General features: G+C 40.4%; 1 protein-coding gene across 2 annotated transcripts in view; it reads left to right on the plus strand.

Moving 5' to 3' along the window:
- MGAT5 (alpha-1,6-mannosylglycoprotein 6-beta-N-acetylglucosaminyltransferase) overlaps positions 1-22,632 on the plus strand; it is a 108,520-nt gene extending 85,888 nt beyond the window's left edge. For both annotated transcript variants that reach the window (XM_065750334.1, XM_065750335.1), the window contains 6 exons: positions 4,136-4,285; positions 11,029-11,175; positions 14,287-14,403; positions 15,141-15,215; positions 19,432-19,589; positions 21,215-22,632. In XM_065750334.1, the coding sequence (XP_065606406.1) occupies positions 4,136-4,285; positions 11,029-11,175; positions 14,287-14,403; positions 15,141-15,215; positions 19,432-19,589; positions 21,215-21,413 (846 nt within the window). In that variant the 3' untranslated portion in view covers positions 21,414-22,632. The remainder of the gene's footprint in view (positions 1-4,135; positions 4,286-11,028; positions 11,176-14,286; positions 14,404-15,140; positions 15,216-19,431; positions 19,590-21,214) is intronic.
- The last annotated feature ends 4,651 nt before the right edge of the window (positions 22,633-27,283 follow it).

The raw sequence follows: 27,283 nt of genomic DNA on the forward strand, positions 1-27,283 counted from the left end.
ATAAACCAGGCACTTCTGAAATTCACCACCTGCTTCAGGAAGTAGAGATTTAAAAAAATAAAAATAAAAAAGGGTAAAACTCGTAAGTGCACACTTATAGGTGCAGTAAGTAGGTACGTGTGTATACATTTTTGAAGGCTTTTTCTTCAAGATTTATTACAAACATTGCTTTTCAACATCCACTTGAAGGAAAAAAAATTCCATAAATTTATATCTTTCAAAGAGGTCAGTGATTAGCTTTACTTTTTGCAGGACCCTGCGTCTGCAATATGAACTAGTCAGGTGTTACAATACCAGTTAACATCATCATCATCTAATAATATCTGGTTACCACAAAACTAGCACGACAACTTATTCTTCCTGTAGTCATGTCTTTTGTACCCCAGTTATTTCCTGCTTCAGTGCTTATGGTGCACAAGTACTTCACATTGTTAGTTCTGGAAACTCCCATTTAAAGGACAGGAAATTTCTTTGTTAGGCATTAGTAAACATTGAACCACACTGAAAAAAATTATTATGAAGTTTCAGAAAGTTTTTATGGGTTAAATGGAAGAAATGAGAAGATAAATAGCAGTCTTTACTAAGGTCATTTATTCATTCCTTGTGCAGATATATATATATATATATATATAAAATATACTGTCTATGTACATGCCAATGTATGTTTTGTACAGGTAAATGAGGTCAGTGCATGACAAGGGGTTCATAAACAGACGTTCAGGGAGCATAGAAGTGTAGCAGGGTTATATAATACTTCCTTTGCATGTTCTCTCTCCTTCCAGCTTTTTTCAGTTCAGGGTATTATCTGATTATTTGTCTGCTGACAAAACATCTTTTGACCAGTTTTTGAGATCTCTTAAGACCTATCTTCTAAATATGGTCTAATCTTGATCCTATGCAAAAAGAGAGATTTTTTGAAGCTTCTTAAGCGTCTTATGCTTGCCTCAGGCTCAATTATGCACTGAACAGACCCCTGGGCTTTGGCTGACCTTGGACTTGACATTTTAGCAAATAAGCACTCTGGTGTTTGAACCATGAGAATTAACAGTATGCACTTAGGAAATACACAAAGATCCGTTTTATTAATTCTCACTTTTCTGAATTACATTTCTCAAGTTATATAAAAATTATTATGTTCTGTTGTTTTTAATTGGTTGAAGATGGGAATGGTTATATCATCTGTTCTACAGTTCAAACTTTCAATCCCTTCATCTCATTCTCTGAATCTTAAGATTTGTGTAAGCAGTGAGCCTGCAGCTCTGTGCATGTGGTGGTTAGTTTTTTCCTTGCTGAATTTCCAATGTTCTGTGAGGTTACTCAGGTGGTTTAAATTACAAAAAAGTGTGAAAACTTCATGCTGACAAAGTGATATTTGGAAGTCCTTTATCTATCATGACAAGAAAAAAGCAGAGTTTAGTTCTTCATGCATCATTTTTCTACTCTGTACTTCTGTCACACTTACACTTCTACATTTTCATCCACCAAATGTAAAATTTCAGCACTTCGGGCTGTGTCTTGCTGTCAGCATTCTCTTATGGAAAGACTTATCAGACAGTTGTCATTTGATTTCTTTGATGAGAAAGGTCTTAGAATGCCTTTAACAGTAGGTGGGAATAATTGGCGTACAGTAATAACAGTTCTTCACTCAATGATCAACAAATATGCCTTTCTTGAATGGCAAGTTTATTTGAGCTGCTAAAAACTTGTTTCAGAAAGGGCTTGGATGACAATTACCACTACTCTTCCATTTTGATTCTGAGGAGAAATAGTTTGCCTTCTTTTGATGTGATAATTATTCATGCTAAGTTTTACACTTAACTTTCATGCTAAGTTTTGCACTGTGAACAGTGAATGCAATTAATAACGCAGTTTGACCCAGACTCTGAAGAGAAGTTTGATTTTGCTTTCCTAGTTAGCAGCCCATGGTCATGATCACTTTGCATTTCTTTGATTCTCTTTGAATTACCTTTACGTAAGTAAAAATCAGGAGTTTGCTTTTACTTTTAAGATGAAAGAAAATTTAAATCCACATTCAAGCAAGCAAACTTAGGAAATGGTTTAACAATGAAAGGAATACTCTTTTTTGTTTGTTTGCAAATCACATTTATTTATTTCATTGCAGTCCTTGCATTTCTGAATGCTGTACTTACGCTTTCTTATTTTCTAATTCATTGTTTTAAGTGCTAAAACGTTTTTGTCATTTAAGACCTTCCTTACTTCCCAATAAGTGCAACTGTAAATACAGCAAGGTAGCATACTCTTTTCATCCTGCGTTGGTATGCTGCCCTTCTTTAACCCTGCCTTCCTCATTTTGTAGCAAGCAATTGGTGGTATGTAGATAGCACATATATACAGTAGGAATATTCACTTTGTTGTTAACAGGTGGTTTGGAAAATATTTTTTGGGATAAATTAAATGATCATTATGTGTATCAAAGAATGGACATCACAGATTTCTCAGAAACCCTCTGGATTTTTATTGGCATTGTATGCAAGCAGGATGTAAAAATGGGGTAATTGTATCGGTCCGTTTTATGTTCATTTTTGAAAATGAGATGATGGGTAAGAATAAGGTGGCAGCAAAGGCAGTTCAGATCGAAGATTTATCTTCTCTGACTCCAGAAATAGCCAAGGCTTGATATGTAAGAGAATGGAAAGTTTTGGAATTGATTTTCTTTTAACAAAACAGATAAGCTTCTCTAGTTTCTAATTATGTTGCTTTATTTTACAAATAATGGGAATAACATCTCTTCAGATTTGAAGTAGAAGGAAAAAAGCTTATTTTTTAAAAACAGTTTGTATTAGTTAACTATAACAGCAGCCCTTTGTTGCCACTTGTTGCTTATTTTACATAATGCTTAACACAGGACATTGAGTGGTGCAACCTTGGCAGACCTACCAGAACAGAGTGATTCAGTAATGAGACAGGCAGTCCACTTCATCAAATACAGTCTTATCAGCAGAGGTAGCGAAAGCCAGAAGCCAGTCATTATGTGACGTTAAATAACCTATGCATTTGAGTGTATATCAACAGTTCATTTAGGAAAGAAGTTCTTGGAAGTAACGATGTTCATTCATCCAGGCCTGATGCATTATTGCTTCTCTAAGATTTAAAAAGACACGTTTTTCCCAATCAACTTGCCCTCTGACTGAGCTTTGGTAAAATTGTTGGCCAGCTATTGCATAGGGCTGTGGAAGAACAGTGTACAGAATTTACGTGACAAAAGTAGTGGTTTGAAGCAGAGTTCTTAAACACTCTCTTGCTGCCAAGAAGTTAAGAAACTCATTGCCTGATCTTAGAGTTACTACTAAGACTACGTGCAAATATTGAGGGGAAGTCTCTGATCTCTACTGCACACTGGCTGTAAATAGTCTTTAGCTAATTGCTTTTGGAATGCTGGTAGTCTTTAAAACTAAAAAAGCATCTGGCATTGAAAATTGAAAGTCATTCTTGTTTGCAAATTAGGATGGTATACTGTTTTCTTGTGGGCTTTTTATTTTGTTTAATGTAGCAGTATAAATCCATTTACTTTGGGTGTTTTCCAAAATGCTTTTTAATCTTCAGGTAACTGGAATATTTGCAGGTATGTCATGGGACTCAGATACTATGTATTTATATAAGAGTGCATATAGATTTGGCAGGAGTGTAGCTTACAGTGTGAGATTCAAAGGAGTGCAATTACATTGTTATGTCTCAAACAAAATCAGAGTGACAATCTGATGTTTCACAGTGAGGTCATTTTTAGTTTTTGTTGCTTTGGGATTGTTATTGGTTTTTTTTGTTTTTACAGTTTGAAAACGAGCACTATTTAGCCAGTGCTGAGTATACAGCTATCTGGTGACCTATGTTTTATCCAGTTAGAATTTAATATAACCTTGATATTTATTTATTTTTACAAAAATTACAAATATATAAGCTGCATATTTTTTAACTAGTAAAAAAGAATACTAAAAATTTAATGAAAGATTGAATATTACAGCAGTCGGTTAGAGAAAATATAAGAATGACCATATAAGAAATCATGCAAGAAAATGTGAGAATGAGAAAGCCTTTCCTTTCTGTCATCTTGGTGTCTGATCTTAATCTGTGCTTGAAATGTGGAAGGTCTGAAAATATTTTATTTTTGGTATTACAGGACAAGAAGGCTTATCTGGATGTCATTCACACCTATATGGAAGTCCATGGAACTGTTCATGGGACAAGCACTATTTATATTCCTGGCTATGTAAAAAACCATGGTATACTCAGTGGGAGGGATCTGCAGTTTCTACTGAGAGAAACCAAGGTAAGTTTGACAAGGAGAGACAGCAAAAATAGGTAAAGGGAGGCAGTGTCTGAAGTACATGCATTTCACCTCCTACAAGCTAATTTTAAAGTACTGAAAATATAAATGATGAGGTGGAAAAGAGATTTAATTTTCTTCCATATGCTAATAACACATTTGTGATCATGCCTGTGTTTTTTGGATTGACAGCTATTACTAGAAAATTGGGACTGCTGCCTACAATCTAGGGGAGACATTTAAGAAAGAGCTTGAAAAACATGGCAAATTCGTGTTTCATTTTCCTCTATGTTGTATTCAGCTCAAGGATATTATCAGCTGGGAGAATACTTTGTTTTAGATCCATAATGTGAAAGTATTATATGAAAGCTGTACAATAGGAATGCTTGCTTGGCCCTACCAATGACTTTAACCTGAAGTGACCCCACTCTGTAGGAAAGAAAAGAAGAAAGGCAAGCCCCTCATTCTGCATTCGTTTCCTTCCCTCTGCTCCAGTTATGCAGAACAGAATAGTGTGCTTTTTGTGGTATGCTTTGCCTGTGGCTCCATAGTCAAAGGGAGGTCAAGAGAAAGGACAGTGTATACATTTGAATAAATAAACTTTTGTCCCTGAAATTGGAATGCTTTGTTGGATTTTCAGTGCCATTCCCATATCCTTGTGGAACATTTTACAACACTAAGATGCTTTGGTATATTAGATTTAAATAGAATGTTTAACTTTCAGTTGGTGAAATAAATGGGCTTGTGTGTTTAAAATTAGTGAAATGTATAGAACCACTGCTGTGGTGGTTTCTCACTGTGCATTTCCACAGAAGAATCTATTAGAAAAGGGAAGTAAAAGCATTTTCCAGTCTTCCCACACAACAGTAGAGATCTCCTTTTTGAATGCTGGAGGAAATGATGGTAATTTGACATCTCTGCATGACAGCTGTTGGCAAATTATGACTTTTTAAAGGCAACCACTGGGTGTATGTACCTGATACATACAGATACACATAATGTTGCAGATTAATAAGTCAACATTTATGTTCATCACAGATAATACTGAGATTACACAGCTTTCAGCCTTGTGGAGTATGAAATCACTGTGTTAACCACAGTAGTGATGTGGGTGGAATTTTGACATTGTAATAACCCCAAACACAAACAGTCACTTCTTGTGAAAAAATACATTCTATTCAGTGGAAAAGTAAGCTAAAGTGATGAGTTTCCTACAGAATTACTGGTATCCTTATAGTTAATTTAAAAAAACCAACAGTTCATAATTCTGGTTATATTTGAGAAAAGTCTTCTTCTCTAATTATTTGTCAGCTGTCTTAGATGTATTATACTAAAAAATACGATTTTTGTTATTAACTGATAGCTCTCTAGATAGTGGTTATATTTTTATCAGATGGCACAGAGAAACACACTGCTACGGTTCAGAAAAATTAAAAGCTGTAACCAGGCTATCAAACCTTTGTCCTGTTAATAAGCAGTTAGGAGTCCATCCAATTCTCCTAATACTTATTTTGTTTTATTGTCAGACTGCTATGTAGTTCTGATAATGAAGTGAAATATATCTTACTGCACCATTAATTTTGGTTATTATTCCTGTACAATTCTTGTTCCAATATGTCTAGCTCAGGATAAAAAAAACAGCATCCTGATACTGAAATTGGAAATGGAGATTTAACATGTGATTGAATTGTACTTTTTCATTTGGTGCTGTTTGATTTTTGTTGTTTGGGATTTTATTTTATTTTTCTATCTGATGTTTAGTGGCTTATAGGGTCCATGGCTTTTCTGCTTTAGCATATGGTTGCCTCTTAGTGTTACTCTACACACTTGATCTAAGTCTTCTTGTTGCCTGTACGTTCACAGTTTCTGAATTTGATCGCCTTTGAGACAACAGTTTAACATAGCTCAGTAAAAAACACCATTCACCTGTCTCCATTGGCCATCTGCTACGTTTGTGAATTCATCATGTTGATATCAATAGTTCTTGGCACTGAATTGCTAACGTCAGTGTGGGGTTTTCACAGACATCAAGCTGACTTGAAAGGGAGCATTGTGCCCTGCATAGCTTCCTCTGAGTGTGCATACAGTGATGTCCACGGACACTTCTTAATCATAATCACTTTAATTGTTAGGCAACGTGGCCAAATCCCATAATGAATTTAGTTGAGGTTTTTTGTCACTTGAACAATCAGTGTGCTAAAAATCCTTGAACAATAGGAGCTGTACCTCACTGGTGGTAACATCTGTGCATGCAGAACTCACTTGAGCCATCTAGCCTGCTATTCACTGTCTCTAAGCAACAAACTTTCCCTTTAGGCTTCCAGAAACTTTCTGATTTTTCTTTCTAAACATATGCTTCAAGATTCAAGGGCAAAGATTCTTCCATCATATTTGATTTCGATGTTGTGTTAGCACATTTTTGTCAGGTCAGTTCACAAATAATCTAGTTTTAGAAAGTCAGTGATAAATAATACTTCAACAAATCACCCAACTGAAAGTACCCACACCTGTCAGCTTACTTTCCACTGTTTTATTTTGCCCTTAGACAGAAAATTCCCATAGGTAACAGCTCAGTCTCAGCTTTTGTTTGTAGCTGGTCACAATTATTCTCAGAAGCATGCAGCTGCCATTTTCTCCTGGAGTACATCACAAAGCAGTGCATTTCAGCAGAAGTGTACTTTTCAAGCAGGGCTTGCTGCTTGACATCCAACATGGCTTGGTCAGCTGTGTAGTGCATGACAAGCTGTACAGATGCAGCAATTCCTGAGGAGCAGATGTGGAGCCACTCATCACCTCTGAGCAACAGAGGGAAGGTGCAGCCCCCATGGCAACCTCCCTGCTCCCAGCTGGGCTGGCACCAGACTGTCCTTTGAAGAACCTGCACTGAGATTTTGAGAAACACTCCTCCTCCTCCTGAGAAAGTTTCAGACGCAACTTTATATTTCCCATCCTTGAAAATTTATGAAGGAATCCAAACTCTTCTACTAAGCAGTAGTTGATGCTTTTGGAATGGTGATTAATGCAAGTGGTAGGATCTATAGCTTTTTAAGGGAGCTTGAGAAACACCTCTTGCAATGTTGGATAAGCATAAATAGAAAAATGAACTTTAACCTTTCTGATACTGCCATTTATGAAGCAATATACTTTCCACTTTAAGACTCCTCAAAAACCAGCTGAACAGACATTTGAGTACTGAATCTGTTGTGAAGATATTTCAGTCACAAAAGGAAGGACTTTTACAGAAGGCATTTTATATTAATGAGGAAAATGTATTAGGATAGTTAACAACAGTTTTTGCTGCACTTCTCTTCCCACAGTTCAGTAGAGAACATGCAAAATAGTCCAGTAGGGAGGCACACAAAAGCAACAATAATCTGCCAGCCCAGCAGAGTCAATGAGGTGAAGTGCACTGGTGCTAGGAAGGGGAGAGAAAAAGATAAACACACCTGTTTGTGGAACTGCAGCACTTAGTCTCAGGAATATGAAATATTTCTCTTAAATATAAAGCTTTTCAGGACTATACAGTTAAAATACTCCTTATTTTATGCTTAGGGCTATAATTTAGATTATTTGTTCAAGTACTCATTTTATAAAGGTCCAGTATGTTGGTGTAAATTGCTTAGTGTTAACCGAAAGTCACGGAATTCAAAGAGCACGTAATTTTAATGTTGCTTTTCATGGAAGACTTGCAAAGTACTTGTCATGTCAGATTTCATGCCAGGGAGTTCTCCATTTAGCTACTGCACCATGACAGAAATGCTGATGTTACAATCAGAAAAGTGGTATTTTGGCTGCTGTGATGCTCACTAGCCAGCTCAAGAGCCTGAAGTTCTGTAGTAGGGGTTTATTTCACTGCGAAGGTGGAAAATGTTCCTGAGGAGCCTCCCTTATGATAAAACCAAAGTAATCCTTCTAAAAGGTCACATCACCTGTGTATTTAAATTGTGCGAGTAAGATTGTGGATCTGAATCCCTGACACTAATTTGTGCAGAGTTGCAGGTGCATGTGGGTACCAGACCTTGCAAACAAGGAAGTGATTTACAAAAAAAACAAGAAAGCAAGCTGATACTAATAAACATTTTACATCTGTATTTATTTTGCTGTTATCTCCTATAGAAGTATTTTTATATTGTAAACTCCTCCTGGCAATCATCTTGTTACATATGGTGTAAGCATACACCGCCTACTGTGGCTTGTACCCACTTAAAGCACTGTGTGAATAATCACGGTGTGGCTTTCAAAAACATTTTGAAGTTGGGAAAAATGCTCACATACAGAATGAGATGCTTACAGTCACTTACTTACCAGTGACAGATAAGGGAATTCTACTTTGCACAGCAGTTTTGCTCCAGCTAACAAGTCAAGATCAGGGCCAGCCTTCCTGAGTGATGTGTGCCCATAGTTACACTGCCAACCTGTTTGAATGTGAAGCTTTTCATTGCAGAGCTGCAGCCACAGGGTGAAGGAGCCAGGTCTGCACAGACCCAGCATCTGAGAAGAGAGCAGTGCTGTGTAGAGCTGTGGTCAGGAGCGCTGTGTGGAGGCAGCAGTGTTCTTTTATGTCACAGATCTGCAGAAACAGTCTGTCCTAAATCTCTGCTTTGTGGGTGAGAGCCATCTCTTCCACACAGTCTTTATCCCATACTAACCAAGGAACTTTGATAAGGCCAGTTTCCAGCAGCAGGGAGTAGATTCAGTTTGTGGATCTCAGCTGAGCTAATGAAGGTGGTGTGATGGAGAGTGCTAGAAGAATTAGGGGGGCTGAAAGGAGCTGGGGGCTGCAGGCAGCTGTGAGACACAGGGCCAGCAGGCAGCACAGAGCAAGCCACTGTTCTAGCCATAAGGAAACCTCTTCCTCTATTTCTTCAAAGGTGTGGTATGCCTAGAAGTAAGGCTTGAAAATTGATGTGAAACAGGTGGTAGGCTATTTATTATAGATTAAATGTTGACAGTGTGCTCTGTGCTGTCAAAACATAAAAACATGTTTCTTTCCCCATGGAGCTTTCCTCCTAAGTAAACGGACCAGTCAGACACAAAACTGTTCAACAGTGCACAGCAGCAGCTTATTAAAAAAGTGAAAAATGGAACAAACAAACCTGCATTCTCCACATAACAGGCAAACACAGGATCATCGGAGAATTGATGCTTCAGATGGTTTTAATTGCTGGTTCTCAGCTGGTTTTTTGCCTAAGCTAAGGAGTAGTTTAAACAAAAACAACAAGCATCCCACATGCGGATTGTATGAAACCATTCCACGTCTGATTTATTATTTTCAAAAGATTTCTTTCCTTTAAATTAAACCTCTTTGGAGGTGAAGGTGAAATTTGGTCTGTTTTCTTTTTCCTTTTTTTTAACTGTAAGGTAATATATGCCACATATAAAACCCAAATTTACATAATCTAGCTTTGGTGGAGGTAGTCGTTCAGATCTTCTTTTTATCAGCTACTGGAGCATTTCCTGTAAGATTTCTTAGTAAGATAGCTGAGAAGCTTTTTGCCAGTGGATGACTTTTTTTTAACCTGAAAATTGAAAACAGAAGAACCAACATTCAGCTCCACGCTGTGAAAATTGTACATTCTCAAATAAGGTGAGGAGGTTAAGTTTTTGGACGGCCAACCTAAAAAGATACGGTTGTGTTGGGTCAGAGAGGGCTGATGCTGCAGTGCCTGTGCACTGCACTACAGGTCTGTGCATTGATGTAAGGTTAGCTCCTAGGATGGGCCTTCAGTTTTGAGTCTTCTGTTACTGGCATTCATTTCCACGTTGCAGAAAACTACCATTTGAATACGACCATTGGAATTCTTTGAATACGTGGTTCTGGTCACAATTCTGATACAGGAATTCTAACAATTAGGAAGATTCCCTTTTGTGTTGAAAAAAGAGTAACTATATAAACACATATATATGTATAGAAATTTGTCAAGTGTTGCTGGGAAATTGCTGTTATCATCAGAGCTTTTCATTATGTCATTACACTTTCAAATAAAATTATTTAGTTCAGGAATTATGCAAGGCCAGGAAAGGGATCAAGATACAAATAAATGCTGTGCAACTCTGACAGAATCCTAAATTTCTTGACGCTGAGGAAAACTGTTGCCTTTTCCAGAACACCTGTAATCTCAGCTGACAATAAGAACAGCTTTGTGGTGGAGCTGACAATAGGAGTAGCTCTGTGATGCAGTTTACCTCCTGCACTGTACCTTGGGGCGTTGAATCCACTTAATCCTATGCAAACCTCTACTGACTAGTTAGTGTCTTCAGTTGATGTTTGCTGCCATCTACCGTTTTAATTAGACTTAATCGGCTTGCCAGGAGCATGTTCATACTGGCAAAAGCAGCAAGTTAGCTGATGTGGGAGACGGGGAAAACAGTACTGTGGCTGTTCAGTGCGGTTACTGCAATAAAACTTTACCTGCAAGACAGCCCAGAAGTTTCATTTGAACACCAATCAAATCACCAAATGATTCCCCTCCCCCACCCCCCAAAAAAAATGAAAGGGTCTGTTGTTCCCTCAGCTACATGAAAAGCCATCTTAGTTCATTACAGAAGATTGTTGTCAAATGTGTTTGACAGGACATTCCGTTACTGCTTGGGTGTGAGGGAGTGAGCTGCTGAACCACATTTTCTTCTTAATGTTTTTTGTAGGCTTGTACTTTTTGAGCGTGTTATTATTTATTTTGTGTTAGGCCTTAGCTTTCAATTTCCATAAAGAACAAACATTAACACAGACCTTTTCTGCTTTTCAGCTGTTTGTTGGTCTTGGATTTCCCTATGAAGGCCCTGCTCCTTTAGAGGCTATTGCTAATGGATGTGCTTTCCTGAACTTAAGATTTAATCCACCAAAAAGTAGCAAAAACACAGAATTTTTCAAAGGCAAGCCGACACTCCGAGAGGTAAGCTTTGTTAACATGGATAGGTTCTTTATTGGAAATGATTGTAGACTTTTTAGTAACATAAGAAAAGTTGTGTGCATGTTCACAGTTTATTGCAAGAAGTATATAGCTGTCATTTTTGTTAGCCAGCAGTGGGATTAGCAGTCCTTATTTTTAAAGCATAGTGGAATTTTCTCACACTGTTTTTACTTCTGTGTCTGTACATTCTGCTGATTATTCACAGACCATAGACTAAAGCTCCATTTGTGCACCTGATGTTCTGACCTGGAACGGGTCATCCGTGATGTGTTATTTGAAAGCATTTTTATTTGGTGGAAGAAACATATTACTGTGTACTTCACAGGAACTAAATAGGTGTCTTAATTATTAGAATAGCACTTGGGAGAATTGTTGTGTTGTTTTAAGTTTATCTTCTTCTCCAGAAAAAAATCTACTCAAGGCACTGTTGAGCTCTGCTAACAACACACAATATTTGCAGTTGAACACAGAATGAATTTGGAGAACTGACTATTTGAGAGAAGTGGAAAAGTAAACCTCAAGCTTTCAGAATAACCAGGGTGTTCAGCCTTTATTAAGAGAAGAATGAGGCTCAGCCAGCCCACAATGGCACAAGCCTACAATGCCAGCACGCATTTAGTAGTCACAGAGCTTTTTCTGTATCAAGTCTTTTACTTGTGTCCATAACTCCTTCACAGATGTGTGTAGGTATTTCCTTTACATACTTACCTGAAGGGAGAGCTCAATGGTAATGCTCAGGCAATGAGAAGCTTGCGCAGCAGTGTCTCCTAACTGACATTGTATTTGGGCTTTATAAGCTGTGTACTGTGCCAGCGAGCTGATGAGCAAAGGGCAGTTTCCTATTTACAACCATGAACATACGTTGCTGATAATTCTGTGTGATGAGGCTGTAGGTACCTTTCAGTTCACCATACATTCAGCAGTTGCAGAACACTGAGTCTAACCTCAGCCCTTCCCACCGTTTGCATTGCTACCCAAGGAGACAGCAATAAAGAAAAGAAGCCCAGTTCAACCTCAGCTTGGCACATCTCAGAGCTTTCCTTCTCTGAGTTGCTCACCTGTGTCTCTTATCTTCCAGTTGTTCTGTGCCCAGACACTAAAACCACTCAGGCCTGCTAAGCCATTGTGACCCACCTATCTCTAGTAGGAGTTTTAGTGCTCTGCTAAATCCTGCTGACATCTGTCAGCTGTAACAGAAATACTGTGCAGTTGACCTGCACAGAAAAATAATCCCTACTGACAGCTGCAGTACAAAACAATATAGTGAACATTCTTCACAAATATTTCTCCATTCATGTGCTGAGTTGATCTATCCTAAGAGTAACCTCTGCTGTAAATGGTTTCCACAACTGCATTTAGATCCACTTACCTTGGTGCTGATTCCTTGGGTTTGGGAAAGATCTTCAGTCCCCAGTTTTTACAGGTATTAGCAACAAGCACTTAATTCTGTAATTCTGAAAATGAATTGATTATCCACAGTCCGATTTAAAATAAAGTTTCTGTTTAGTACAGTAACCACTACAAGTTGCTATTTCTCACATGTTCTAAGTAGTTTGTTTGCAGCAGGTTGGGGGTGGGCAGTTACCTGCTTCCACTTTCCATTCTACCAGGCAAGAGAGACGGGAAGGGGGGAAAAAAAAGAGAAATTCACTTTCCAATAGCTTGTTTGGTACCAGTATTTGTACCAAGGGCTCTTCTCCATTTCTCTGCCTTGCAAAAAAAAAAACAAAAAAAAAAACACAAAACAACCAAATAAACAAACAAAACCCACTGCATGCTAAATCTAGTATCTAGTTGAAATGTGTTTTGAAGGGTGTGGTTTCTTTCCCCACAGAAATAATTATCTGCTTTTAAGGAGAAAAAAGGACTTCAAATCAGAAATTAATTTTAAATCTACTTAGAAGAATTCTAATAAGCCTTAATTATAGCCAGATGGAGTATCTCCTGAGTATCTAAAATATCAAGCCTCAGCTAATTAAAGCATTTCAGTATTAGAAATAGTCTTAATGTTTCGTGAGTAAGGGTGCAGAATGTCTGCTGCAGTAATAAAGCATTGCTGGTTATTCTCAATACTCACAGTTCCTGGGCTGGGAAGCACAGTTGTTCATCTTCCAGTCTGGTCTGGCTGTAACGTTGCTGTCTGGCTAGCTGAGATGGTAGGGGAAGAGTGGTCTATTGCCTGATTGTTGAGGCTTTGTGGAATTTCAAGGGCTGTCTATGCTCGTAGTTTTAATGGAGGATTTTTATTTGTTGGAACTGAAAGCAATAGAAATGTAGCTTCTGCAGTGTAAAGTTCAGACATAAGTGTCCTGGGAACTCAGGCAGCTGAGCAGCCCTGGTTAGTTCCTTGTGTTAGGGTGAGAAAGAGAGCAAGGATGGTGAAAGCTGTCACAGAATTCTCTTGCACTGCCATCCTGCTAATGCTGAATCTAACAAGCCGTCTCTGGGCTCACTTTTCTCAGTTATTTACCAGAGTATTTACTGAAATTGTTTTCTGGCCAAGGGTTGAGCAAAATAGCAGTTAACACTCTCCTTGAGGTCAGATGATGCTTGTAGTAGCAGCAGTCACAGTTCATCCTGAGTTATAGAAATGGTCCTTTATACACTTCTGCTCATAGAAGCTTGGAACTGTTTGAAATTTGAAGACAGGGCAAGGGTGCCAGCTCTGGCAGGCAGTCACACAATGTCCAACCAGGCCTGGCAGCAGTGGTGAGCTGAGACAGCTGGCACTGCTCTGTGAAGGAGCTGTGCCCAGCACAGAGGGCAGGCTGGGTCATGCAAAGAGGAGTTAATGCAATCAGCAGCTATTCTGTAATGTTAGATGTTGTGAGGAGCGAAGCCACAAGTGAAAGTGCACACATGTTGCTCATGAGCTGTATTGTTATCAGATTTTCAGTTTTCCAACTCAATTTGCTCTCTGAATTTAAACATGGAGAATCTGAAGGATAGCTCCGAAGGAATGAAACTGACTGTTCAGTTCTAGCTGAATTCCTGCATTCTTCTAGTATATTTTATTATAAATCTGGTGGAGAGAGTGACAGGGAAAGCTATCCTAACATTGTCATTTTTGGAAATGCCATTTCTCCCTTTCAGCTAACATCTCAGCATCCCTATGCAGAAGTTTACATCGGGAAGCCCCACGTCTGGACTGTAGACATCAGTGATCTTTCTGAAGTGGAGAAGGCTGTGAAATCAATTTTGAATCAAAAGGTGAGAAATGTCTTCTCAATTTGAAGTCAGCACTTGAGAGGGTATCATGGAATATGATAGACTGCTTCATAATGTTAGTCTAATTAGGGTGCTGCGTTTTGTAGATTACTGGGGGCAAATGTTGTCATTCTATCCCTGCTGCATCTGCTAATCATGATGTAGTACTGGGTTAGTCAGGATTTTACCTGAATAAAACAAATATGAGAAGAAATCTGCATTTCTGCACAAACTTGATGTAAATCATAAAGCTGTGTCTGTGTTGTATGTGCACTGAGGATTCCTTCATAGAGCATCACAAGCTGCCCAGTGCAAGCTTAACTCTTTTGACTGATTCAGTCCCCTTAGCATAACTGCCACTGGAATGCCTGAACACTTATGGAGTGGCATGCTAATGAGAGCGCTTTATGAACAAAATAAAGGGGAAAAAAATTGAGGATGTTTTTGAAAGTATCACATTCTTTTTTGACGCAATGCTTTGTTTTTCTTTTCAATTCCAGGACTGAAACTAGCATCCAGAAGGGTCTCAGGCTAGCTTTGTATCTTAAGATACCTTTGTATCTTGTTACTTAAACTACTGATGACTTAGTCAAATTGTGATTTGTTAATGAGTGTATTTGCTTTTATTTTTGCTCCTTAAGCTACAATATGGTATTTAGAATACAAGCAGCTACCACAGTGCACCACAACGCTCATTTGAACAAAAACACATCTAACCTTATCACACTGTGTTTCAACAGATTGACCCTTATTTGCCCTATGAATTTACCTGTGAGGGAATGCTTCAGCGGATGAATGCATTTATTGAAAGACAGGTATGAGCTTTTATTGTGGGTGAATCTTCTGGTTTACGTTGGGAAGGGGGGACCCTCTCGATTCCAAAGCCTCCTACTGTTGTTGAAGTGGAAATAGCGTGCAGCTCTTGGCAGACAGTTGCTCAGATGAGGTTCCCTTGGGGTTCACCTGTGTGCAGACATCGATAGCTGTGCACCAGCTTGTGAAGCTCCTACCAGAAGCTGTACCAGTGGGAGTTTCTGTGTGTGCAGAGGCTGTCGAGCAGTTAAGACAAAGTGCTGACTACCAGAATATCCACTCTGCTTTTCTGATTCATCCATGAATGCCTGATTTACCATGTATCTTTACAAAAATAGATATACTTGTTTGTATTTCAGGAGCTAGAGGAGTTTCTTAATTGTTCTATGAATGTTCTTATATACAGATATCTGTGTGAAGAGCCTTCCTCCTTCTAATGACTTATTGAAGTAGAAAAGTAAAATAATTTTTCAGTATAAATGTGACTTCTTTTACAGCTGGCATTGTTGGTGTGTACACACACAAGAAACCTTTGGATCACAAAGTATCACTTAAATGCAGAGATACTTTTGCAGTAGAACTTCCCTCAGGTTAAAGCCTCTTGGAAGGGATTTCAACCATTTAGTTTCAGCTGGTAAGATTTAAGTGGTTTGGGAACCAATAACTTAAAACTTTTGGTCCTCCTGCATTATTGCATGCTGAGTGAGATCAGCAAAAGGTATTGAGTTGGAATAATAAACTGGACAGAATGACATAGGGTCCTGATTTCTAGAAGCAGGATTTCTGCTTGGGCTTCTGCCCAATGCCAGAGCTGCTGCAAAGGCCAAACTCTTGCCTTTTGTTCTGGCTGCTGTAGGAGAGTGATAAGAATGACCTATATCCCTGTTAAGCCAGTCAACTTCTGGAATGTCTTTCAGAAGCACCGGATGGGCTCCTGTACCTGTATTTCTAAAATATACTGCAGTAATAAAGAATAACATGGCTTCAGATCAAAAGTTTAGTTAAAATAACATAGCTCTGTCCAACTTCCTGTCAACAAATGCTTTTTGCTTCTGCGTTAACGTCATAGTGTGTAAAAGTCTCTGCTTCTTTTGATTCTTCTAAGTTAGCTGGAAATGAGAGGTTTTGTCAATAAGGAAGAAGCAGAGCTCAGTATAAAGAAGAAAGAGTCAATTTAGAGATTGCCCCAAAGATGCTAAGATGTTTCTTTGCCCTCTACACCTCCCCCAGGGTTAAGCCCTTGCCTTTACCACACCTCCTCAGAAATAAGTACAGCATTATTGCATTGTTTATTGCTTGATGAATTGTGGAAAGCTGTTACTGCTTCACAGCCATCAGGATGCTGTGTCCTTATTACCTGCATTTGCTTAGCACTGTGCCTGACGTGTCAGATGAAGCATAAATAAAGGCAAAGACCCTGTTTTAAAGAGTCTGCACTTGGACACTGGTAGAACTGAGAAAGCAGAAGCTCCGAACAGGAATGGATATCATAGAATAGTCACTAGATGAGGTTGCTCAGGGTCCCATTCAGCCTGGCCTTCAATGCACAAAGCTGTTTTATTTCACAGGTTGCAAGGTGCATTAAGCACACATACAGCCATGCATATATCACCCATGGGACAGTGAAACTGGAGGATTTCTGAGTTGTCTGTAATTGCCCTTAGGGGTCAGGGTCAGGAGGGAGGACAGTATTCTCACAACAGGCATAAATGAATTGCCTGCATCTTCAGATGCAGCAGCTGAACTGAAGGCCTTTAGGGTCTGGGGTGAGAGCTGCTGAGAGTAATTGCATGCTTAGCAATGCCACATTTAGCCAGATTGATTCGGCTTTCATTCCAGGCTCTTCCTTCTTCCTGGCCCAGCCAGCAGCTCAGCAGGTCCCTTGGTCCTATTGGCTCCAAGGCTCCACAGATGGCTGTGTCAGCTCTGCTAGGGCAGCATGGCATGCAAAGCCAAAGGTTGGGCTGCTCAGATCGGCACTGCCATCAGCCAGGGAACTGCAGCAGCTCCCAGAGCAGCTGCAGGGCTCCTTGTTGCAAACTTGGAGCAAGTGGATGTGCCAAGAAGGGCTGACTTTCAGAAGAGCATTCCAACTGAGGAGTACTTGGGAACCTGCAGTAAATACTGTGGTTGTTCTGTACTGGGTGAGCAAACTGACCTGACCCAGCTGAGCACCAAGGGTGAGACATTCAGCCAGAGGAACCTCCTTTGCCAGCAGCAGCTTGTTACATGGGCTAAGTCCACCTCACCTTGAAGTTATGGCTGTAGGTAGAACATGTGCTGAACTTTAACCTTTGGTTTTACATAGCATTTTACCTTCATGTGTGTGGGACTGTGTGACAAGATAGACCGGGCTGAAGTTACCAAACTTCGGTTGCCCACTTGGCAGGAAAGCCAGCCAGTGCCAGCACAGCTCTGTGCCTGTGAGGGCGATGCCCTGAGATGTGCTTAAAGGCAGCAGTGCTGAGGAAGCCTTCCCACCAGGCTGTGGACCAGAAATGGAGGCTAGTGTTGGCCTAGATTTGGGGAAATATTTTCACTGAGACATACTAAAAGCTGAAGCTTCCAGCAAATGGTGAAGACTCACAGGAGATTTCCTTGTCTTTGAGTAACTTTGCCTTCTGCCCTCACAAGCTATGAATCCAATCCAATATTTACAGTATTGTAACCTACATAAATTCCCTCCTGCATCAAGTGTTTATTTATGAAAGTTCAGAATAAGCAGAGCATCTGAGTCCAAATAACAAAGCAACCTTTATGAAACAACCTCATTAAAAATACCTTCAGCCATCCATTGTTAACTTGTTTTATGTAGAACTGTTCTGCCAAAAATACCCTCTAAAATTACTTCTATCAAATATGAAAGTTTATTCTTTTTGGGTTATAGAGTGTGCTAAACCAAATAAATTAATGCAACCTATTAATGAAAATGTATGAGTATTAAAAGAAATCACTTACATTGGGACTTCATGAAAAATCACTTCTGCTCTCTGAATTTTTTTTTTCTCAGTTTATGCCTGAAGCATTTTTGTTCCTGTGACGCACTTAGATGGCTCTCTGTGCACGTGTTTCTCACTACTTCGGTTCACCAAAATGATATCAGATAAAGCAGCTGCACGAGCTGGCAGTTCATTCACAGTGATCATATGAAATTGCTTATCAGAATGAGAGTCATAAAACATGGACAGATAAGGTCTAGCTGTGATCTTCTGCTATGTACTATCAGATGTTTGACAAATTATTTAGGATATTAAATTTATGGTTAAAGCTGGGGGTACAAAAGCTTCCTGCTTCAGCAGAGGAAATCTATACAAAGGAGGGGAAAAAAAGATAATTAGAATTGGTTATTATTTGGCAGCTTCATTTCTTTAAAATTGCAAGTAGTTGTGTCTTTCTAAGCCCTGGGTCACAGTCTGGGACCTGTTTGTACAAATATTTGCTTCGCTGGGAGAAAGCAAACTGTGATGGTGATGGAGTGGGCCCAAACTTTCTGCCCATCTGATAAGAGTAACCAAACACTGAAGTAATGGCAGAATATAATGCAACATTATATAAAGCCAGCTTTTATCTCTACCTTTTTTTATTTATAATGTCAACACTGTAAAAACTTTACTTTCTCTTGGGTAGCAGGTGTGTTTGGATACCATGTCTTCCTTCCCTCTCATGCTGCACTTGACACTTGGCTGCGCATATCAGGGCCGGTTTCATTGTCACAGAGTGCTCTGACTGGCACAGCTCAGTCGAGGAGAACAAACAGACTCTGAACCCTGGTTGCCTTACAGAAACCATCAGTCTTTTGAGTTCACTTCCTCAGCATTGCTGTGATTTCCCCTGTTCCTGCCCAGATGGCTCGCTACCTGGCACGGAGACACTTCTCACCCGCAGGGTAGCTGGCCCCTGCAACTTCCTCCTGAAGTTTGTGCTGCTACCAAAATAGTTCTGCTAGCATGGAGCTGGTGGAACAGCCAAAACAGGCTGGGTGTGTGGAGGCAGAGAGAGAGCTAGTTACTGGTGATTAGTCACAGGTGGGAAAGAAACTGCTTTGGGAATAGTGATACCAACCCATTTCAACCAGCAAAGGTGGTAATTCGCCCATACTTCTGGTACAACCACAGTGAGCTCTAAACGAGTGTTTGGAATAATAATCACTTTATTAATGGAGAAAACTGCTAACGAGAGACTGGATTCACCACCATAAAATTGTGTCTGTCACTGCAGGATTTCTGTCACGGGCAAGTGATGTGGCCCCCGCTAAGTGCCCTTCAAGTGAAAATTGCTGAACCTGGAAAATCCTGTAAACAAGTTTGTCAGGAAAGCCAGCTCATCTGCGAGCCTTCCTTCTTCCAGCATCTTAACAAGGACAAAGCTCTGCTTAAGTGAGTACCTAAAAGCACAAATATATTATTTGTCTCTTTCTGTAGCTCTGGTTTTTGCCACGTATTGTGCTTAGTGCACGGATTCTGTGAGCAGGGAAGGTGGGGAGAAGAGACACTGTGTGTTTTGGCAGCAGCAATGCATGAGGTCAGCAGTCCATCCTTCCCAGCAGTGGATGGTAGGAGTCACTGCTGTGCCCACAGCACTGCTCTGTGCAGCATGTGTTTTTGCAATGAGGAATACAGCACAGAGGCAATCAGCAAGACAAAAATTTACATCTTTTCCTTCCTTCCTCCACCTCGTACGTGCACGTTCTGCACTCTGCTCTGCCCTTTGGTATGGGGTTTCCTGCAGTGAGCAAATGCTTACTCTGCAGTACCACAGATGCCAGGACTATGATTGTGCTTGGGTGGGCTTGTATAACTTGGGCATGCTGCAGCCTTGGCTGAGCAGGTGCACAGTTCTGTGTTGCTTCTGCTGTGTCTTGCTGAGGGCTAGTGAACTGGCACAGTGCCTTGCACTAATCCCAGCCATGGCTGGTGGTGTTTTGGAGGGAATGGTTCAAAAATTAAATGTGTTTTGTTGCAGTAACTAAAACTCTCTACACTGCAGTGCCTGGTAATGCTTTTCTTTCATTTATCGAGCTCCCTCTTTGATCACCGTTAACATCAATACTGAAAAACATACATTCTTAACAATTCACAGTTACCATCTCTGCAAACCTTTTGTCAGTAGTGTCCTAGATAAAGATCTGCAATCTCTCATTCATTTAGAAGTATTAGTGCCACTTTATAGTTCTCACCAGCTATGCATTAAGGAAATTATTGCTGCTTTCAGGTGCCATCTCTTTGGGAACATGTCTGTGTTCCTTTCAGACTGACAACAAAGCACTCAAAAGCCAGGCTCCAAAATGTTTGCTAGGGAATCTGCCTTACAGGTTTTCTATCTTCACCTTTTTCTGTATTCTTTGCAGACAGATTTTATTTTTATATTTTACTTGAAAAGTTGTAATTTCCAGTGGAGTACAGAAGCAGTTCACACGTGAAAACTTCTGTCAGGGTCCTTGTTTTTTTTAGCTATCAAGGCAAAAATTGTTTCTCTGGACAAAGAAATCTGTTAAATTCTACTTCTGAAGTTACCACTGTTTCCAGAATAAGCAGAAAAAAGACTCTGCTGGACTTGCTACCTTCATACTTTTAAGCTTTGTGGTCAGAAAATGGCAGCTTGAGTTTTCCTTTCTTCTGCAGCACGGTGCCGGTGCCTCAGCCTCACATTGGGCAGCTCTGGGATGTCTGGTGTGGTGAGGTTTGCCTGGCAGAGATTTGGTGCTGAAGTCCATGAAAATCTCTCCTGACTTCAGATTCTTTGGTTCTATCTTACTAGAAATCCGTGGTATATTAAAATAGCAGATCTGAGGAAAAATCAAAAGCATTTTTTCCTTTTATCTTTTCTCGTTAATCTTTAGGACACAAAGTAATGCTGAAAAGACTATGCTGCCCTCTGCAGAGAGAACCTGCACAAGCAAAAAGAAATTAGTGCCTGAAAACCTGCATCTCTGATCTTACTTAACTTAGGATGTAGTCCTGTGAACTCCACTTCCCTTCTGATGGCGTGCTTTTCTTTTTAGGCATAACATCGAATGTCTCACCGTCGAGTCTGCAAATGATATTCTGGTCCCCTCTTTCGACGGAAGAAGGAAGCACTGTGTTTTCCAAGGTGACCTCTTACTGTTCAGCTGTGCTGGATCCCACCCAACCCACAGAAGAATCTGCCCATGCAGGGACTACATTAAGGGACAGGTTGCGCTTTGTAAAGACTGCCTATAGCAGCAGCAGGGCTTCTTTTGAGTAGAGGACAACATGTAAGTAGTTTTGAGAGGAGCTACTTATTAATTCCTGCACTTCTGTCCAGGTTTTTTGCTGCAGGCAGAGCTGTTATTGCTGGGCAGAATTACCTACTGAGAGGAGGGATTGATAGCAAACAGCTAACTGATCTTTTTTCCTATAAGAACATTTGCAGTGCAACTCTTCAAATTGCTTCACCTGTTTGCGAAGAGAAATGAGTTTCATGTCCTCCAGTGATTTGAAGATGACTGCACACAAAATAGTTTGTAGAAAACTCCCAGGCCCATCAAACTTTTTTTTTTTTTTTTTTGCTGTTTGGGTGAAGTGTTTTCTATTTTGTAATGAGTTTGAGCATCCCCGGTTGTGATTAGCAAAAAGATCTCAGCATCATTCCAGTAGAAAATTGAAAAAAGTGTGCTTGGGGGGTGGGGGTGGGGGAGGGAGGACTAAAATTTATTATAGATGCACTGTTTGGGTACTGCTTTGTCTTGAATGGCTACAAAGGGGTTTACTTTACAAGAATTAGACTCACAAGATAGCTCTACATTCTTTAACCCGGTTATCTGGGCCCAGTTCTTTCTGTTTGTTTTAAACTTTGTATACAAGGTAGTGTCTGCATCACAGCTGCTGCACCAGAGCAGTCTGAACAGAAAGTACTGCGAGTGAGCGGGGAGGCGGTGTGTGAGCCAACAGCCAGCCTGGGCTGGGGCCTTCTTCAGTGTGGAAAAACTGCAAAGTCATTCTGCCTCCTTAGGAATGGACTTGTCAGTTTATTGGTCCCATTTAGAAAGCAGTCCTTGGAGTTTGCCCATGCTTCCGTTGTAGTCTGTCTACTAGAAATACTGTGTGAAGCAAAAAGTACTCAGCATCTTTGGAGCAATATTATCGTTAGAGCCTCAGTTTGCTGCGCCTTCCAGTAGTTAAAGTGTTGCTGAATGACATAGAAAGGTTAAACTAAGCTAACTATAATTATTGTATGGTAGAAATGTAAAATGTCTTCATAACTAGCTAGATTTTTAAAGAGAATTTTTTTCTGAAGAGTGAGAGCAGACAAAAATCTGCTAAGAAAAAAGTATTGATTGATCTTGTGGGTGCTTTGGTTGTTTTTCTCTTGGGGAAGGGAGGAGGGTTTTGGTGCTTTTTTAGGCTTCCTTTTCTGTTTTTTTTTAACGGGCACACTGGTTATAAATTGAGAAAATTGCAGAGTTTGAATTCAAAGTTCCTTTGAAGCAGCACATTAAATCTTTGACACCACTTTCTTTTTGTAGAGGTAACTTTGGTTCTTCTCAGCAGAAGGTGGCACGCTTGGCAGCACCATTTGTAGGCAGGAAACAGTTTGCTGAGGTCAGTGAGAAACCAACCCACAGCATGTTTTGAAAGCAGTTGTATTTGGCACATTTGAAACTGGAATGTGTCTTTCTGTTTTAGAAAAAACTCAAAATTGGCATGTTTTTTTTTTTGTTTGTTTGTTTTTTTCATAAAGATGACCATCACCAAGTAACCATTGCAAGCGTAGAAACATATTTTCCCGTTCTTGGGTAGATGTGGTTGGCACTGATTTTTCTTGCGCCAGAGCTTATTACTTGTGTACTCATGCATCTCTTGAGGTCCAAAGACCACTCAAGGGAACTGCATTTTAATCTTGGATACGTTTTCAAAGTGAGAGAACAGAAAATGATTAAGTTTCAGTGTGAAAGCAGTGAATTTTAGCCTTTTCCCATCGGTTTCCTGGCTCAGCACTCCTGATGGTGTTACACTGTAACACTCCATGGGCAGGGCTGCTGTGAGCACAGGACCCCAACCCTGGGAGGCTGCTGGGCAGCCACAAAGGCTGTGTGGGAATGCTGGGAGCCAGGATGCCAGGAACTGGCCACAGCAGTGGTAAAGTCCTTTGTACCTTAGAGTAGCTTTCCAAAACCAGAGTAACAGGGCCCTTTAACGGCAGGCAAACATTTTGTATGAAAAGAAAAACACATCTAGTGTGAACATTCTTACTGTTAGCATATCTCAGCATTTGCTTCAGTCAACAGAAGTGCACTTTGCAATAGTTTTAATCCCCTGGTAGAGCTGGAGGAGGAGGATTCGGGATGGCTCTGAGCGGACACAGCAGTTCATTTTGTGTTTATATCACGTATTTCCCACATTGCTGTGCATATCTGTGCAACTGGAAAACCCTGCGTGTAACGGCAGCGTGTGCTTCTACCTGGTGCTGAATGTGAGGGCAAAGCAGAGATTTTGGTCTTTCCTAGCTCAGCCTGAGGTTCTTCAGGCAGGATTTTAATTCCGAAGGACATATCAGAGAATGGCATCGCAAACAAAGATGTGGATGTGTGCACTAAGGAATGCAGAACACGTAGTTTTTGTTGTAGTGCAATTCTTGGCTGTAAATACAGATTTGCTGAACTCCCACTGCTGTACAGTCCACGTGGCATATTGCATTTTATTTTGCCTCTAAACTTTTATAGATGGGGAGGGTTTTGGTATTTGTTATTATAAGATTTTCTGGTCTAGTGCTTTGCTCAATGGTAAGTCTGCATTTACCACAGCAGGGAGAGTCTATTATAAGCTGTATAGGGTTTTTTTTATGCTGTAGCACTATTTCTCTCTGTACTCTACTGAGCTGAATTACCACATAGTAGCAAAAATGAAGCAGCCAACACTGGTGCTGCTGGCATTTCAGCCAGGGACAGGATAACTAAATTTGGCTTCAGGATCATTTGGGTCCGATTCTATTCCCACTGAAAACTATAGAGAATGAGTCCTCAATCTTGAAGAGAAAAGAATCAAGAGCTGTAGTTTGATAGGCCTGCATTGTTAACTTTAAACGCAGCAGCTGGACCTCTTCCTTCAGAAGTGTTACTTTTATGAAATGCAGCTGCAAAGTTCCTGTAAAAGAGAGATCCTCCAGGAACTGGGAGTGAATAATCTGAGGCGTGCCAGTGTCACGCTGTCCATCACACTAAATCATGCAGAGCCCTTCTGCAGAGAAAGCACTCAGGCAAATCCACGTGGGACTCAAGGTCTGAACGATTTAGGAACGTGTAAAACATCCACACTTGGGCCCAGAGCCCATCCCTCTGCCCGAGTGTCACTACTGTTTCCCTTCCTAGTGAAAGTGATGGGGGAGCCACAAGATTGCTCCTGGGCTCCTCGCAGTGGGGCTGTGCTGCAGAGCTCAGTCTGGCAGCACAGAGTGCAGCCCCTCGTGCCCACAAATCACACATCTAGTTTTTGCATGGCTTGGCATTTGAAAATACTGACCAGTGGTCGATGGGGGGAAACGTCACAAGTTGCACAGAAGAACATTTTACAGGCTTTTAAACATGACTCTCATATCAAGGCATTCTTTGTTTTAAAATTTTGTATTTTTGTATGTGACCTAGTTTTTTCAAAAAATGTTGTTCCTATGAGATTAGAAAACTTGAGAGAAGCATTTACATATTTATTAACATAAAATTATGGCTTGCCTTTGAAAGGTAAAGTTGGTAAATACACACTGTTTAAAAATGCCAATAAGAACCTCATTTATTTCATATATGCAAGTTGATTTGCACATGTATAAATAGAGTTGCTTTTTTTGCATTTTTTTTTGCTTGTATGTTTCTTTTTGTGCTTTATAGTCACAGCTGTGTTTGTTTATAGCAGATTGTTTCTCCTGCAAATATTTAATGTTTATGTGCCTTTTTTTTTCTTTACTTTGGGGTTCAGATGGCTGCTTTTAATGTGGACACTGTCTGAACAGGTATAGTGGAACAGCAGCTGCAGGCAGAGCCCAGGGCTCGCTCACTGTGTACCCGTGAGCAGAAGGAATTGTCAGTGTCTTTAAAGAACAGGAAAATCTGCTCTAAAACTGCAAGGTAAGGGCTAATGAGATAAAAGATACCATAACATCACTGATTCCTACCCAGATTTGCTTCTGCCAGAGAAATACCTTTTACTGAATGTCTGCAATGTGACATGAGTGCTCCTGCTGGGACAGATGTCTGTGCAGTGACAGAGAGCAAACCGCACCTGCTGTATTTTCCTGGGACACAGTGCTGACAGAAAGCATGTAGAAATAGCCACACTTGGTTTGATTAACTGGGAGAGTTAAGACCTGCATTGAATTTGGGAGGAACTTGGTTTTTCAGGTACAAGTGTGTTCAGATGGAAATGCACAGGGTGAGTCGAGGAGTGCTGACTTTCCTGGTGCTCCTAACATGCTGTCCTTTCATGATATCCAAAATGTGTGAGCCTCAGTGGAGAGGGAATTCTGCCTGTTTGTCTGATTTCTATCCCTATCTTTGTGCTACTGCATTTCTGTAAGTATGTTTTGTCTAACAGCTGCTGCTCTAGGTCCAGCTGCAGACACTCACAGCAGTTTGGAGCTTGCTCCCTGACAGGTGCTCAGACTCCTTCTGAATTACAGCCAGGTGCAAGTGAGGTTGCTCACGGACATCCACTCTCCTTGCTTAATCACACTGTTCTGACCTTCAAATCCTCCTGTGTGTCCCTGGGTTATCCTCTAAATAAGGACTTGCCTCCCCTCTGAATTACAGAGGTGGTTCATGACCTGCCACTCCCTGTATAAACAAAATTCAGGTTGCTTTCTTAGGCATGTTTTTTGCTCGGAGTGCATTTCAGGACTAGATTTTACTTCAAGGAAAATTAAAGGGGGTGAATGAGGCTGGTACAATTCTCATTCAAGTAATTACCTTCATGACTCCCACTGGCTTCACTGGTAGCAGGACTCCTCCATTAATTTATCTTCAAATTAAAACAACAGAAACCAGAAGCGCTGTCCCTTGATTAAAAAGCACTGTCCTACAGCATAAAGACTAAACCCTTGCAGGTTATGCTGTGCATGCTCCCAGCAGCTAGTTTTGCTTGCTGCTGTAGCATTTATCATCTCTAAGTTGGTGTGACTGACTGTAATAGTATCAGTTCAGAACTTGGTTCAGTCACTGTCTGCTCTGCATTTTGGAGTGCTGGATGCTACTTTGTTTGGATCGGTTGTTTTAAAGAGACTATCAGTAGTTTTCAACTTTAAAGCCTTTTTTTGAGGGGAGCTGACTTTTCTGGCATGGCTCTGTGACGTTTTCCCTGCAGCTGCTTTGCCTTCAGCTTTTGCCTTACATTTGCTTTCCCTTTGTGGTTCTCCTTTGTTTCCAACAGTTCAGGGAGCACTGTACAGTTGAGGAGAACGATGCACTGGCAGATGTAGGCTTCTGGTCAGGCTGGAAAGGCCCGGGACAGGTTTCATTTAGGTATGCTTTAGTAACACTGCTGTAGTGCGGCATTAAAACGTTTAATGGTCAGTGACTTAAATCTTGTCTTCATATTCTTCAGTAGCTCTGGGTTGAGCTGAGTTCTCTCTCTGGCTGAGCACAGCAGGGTGACATGGAGCAGCTCTGCTTTCTGGTCCCATTCCTTCCCTGGAGGCATCTCCATAGGGAAAGGCTAGAAAATTCCGAGTAGTCCCTGTAGCACTGCCAGGGGGCAAATGAAGCAAAAGTTGGTATTCTCCCTGAAGTCTTGACTCCCTGTTTTACTGAAATAGCTGTGTTCCACTATAGTGTTCAAACAGTCTGGTTTGGAAAGGTGAGCGCGCGGCGATGCGGAGACTGTCAATTTATTGGGGTTCAACAGGATAAGATTATTTTTTTTTTTTTTTAGAAACGTAAATGTCTGTACTTTAATGGCATAGAAAAATGCTTTGTTTTCAATGTTGTAGAAAAAAACTAGGGAGAACTTTATTTTTCAATAAACCTTTTTCTTGTGTGATTTGGATCTATGATTGTTTTGTGCATAAATAGAAAATCCGTGAGCCATGGCTGCTCGTGAAGGCATCTGCTTCTGCTGCTCTGCATCAG

This window comes from Cyrtonyx montezumae, unplaced genomic scaffold, assembly GCF_038088225.1.
Source record: "Cyrtonyx montezumae isolate F1298 unplaced genomic scaffold, pur_monq_1.0 scaffold_7, whole genome shotgun sequence".
Lineage (NCBI taxonomy): Eukaryota > Metazoa > Chordata > Aves > Galliformes > Odontophoridae > Cyrtonyx > Cyrtonyx montezumae.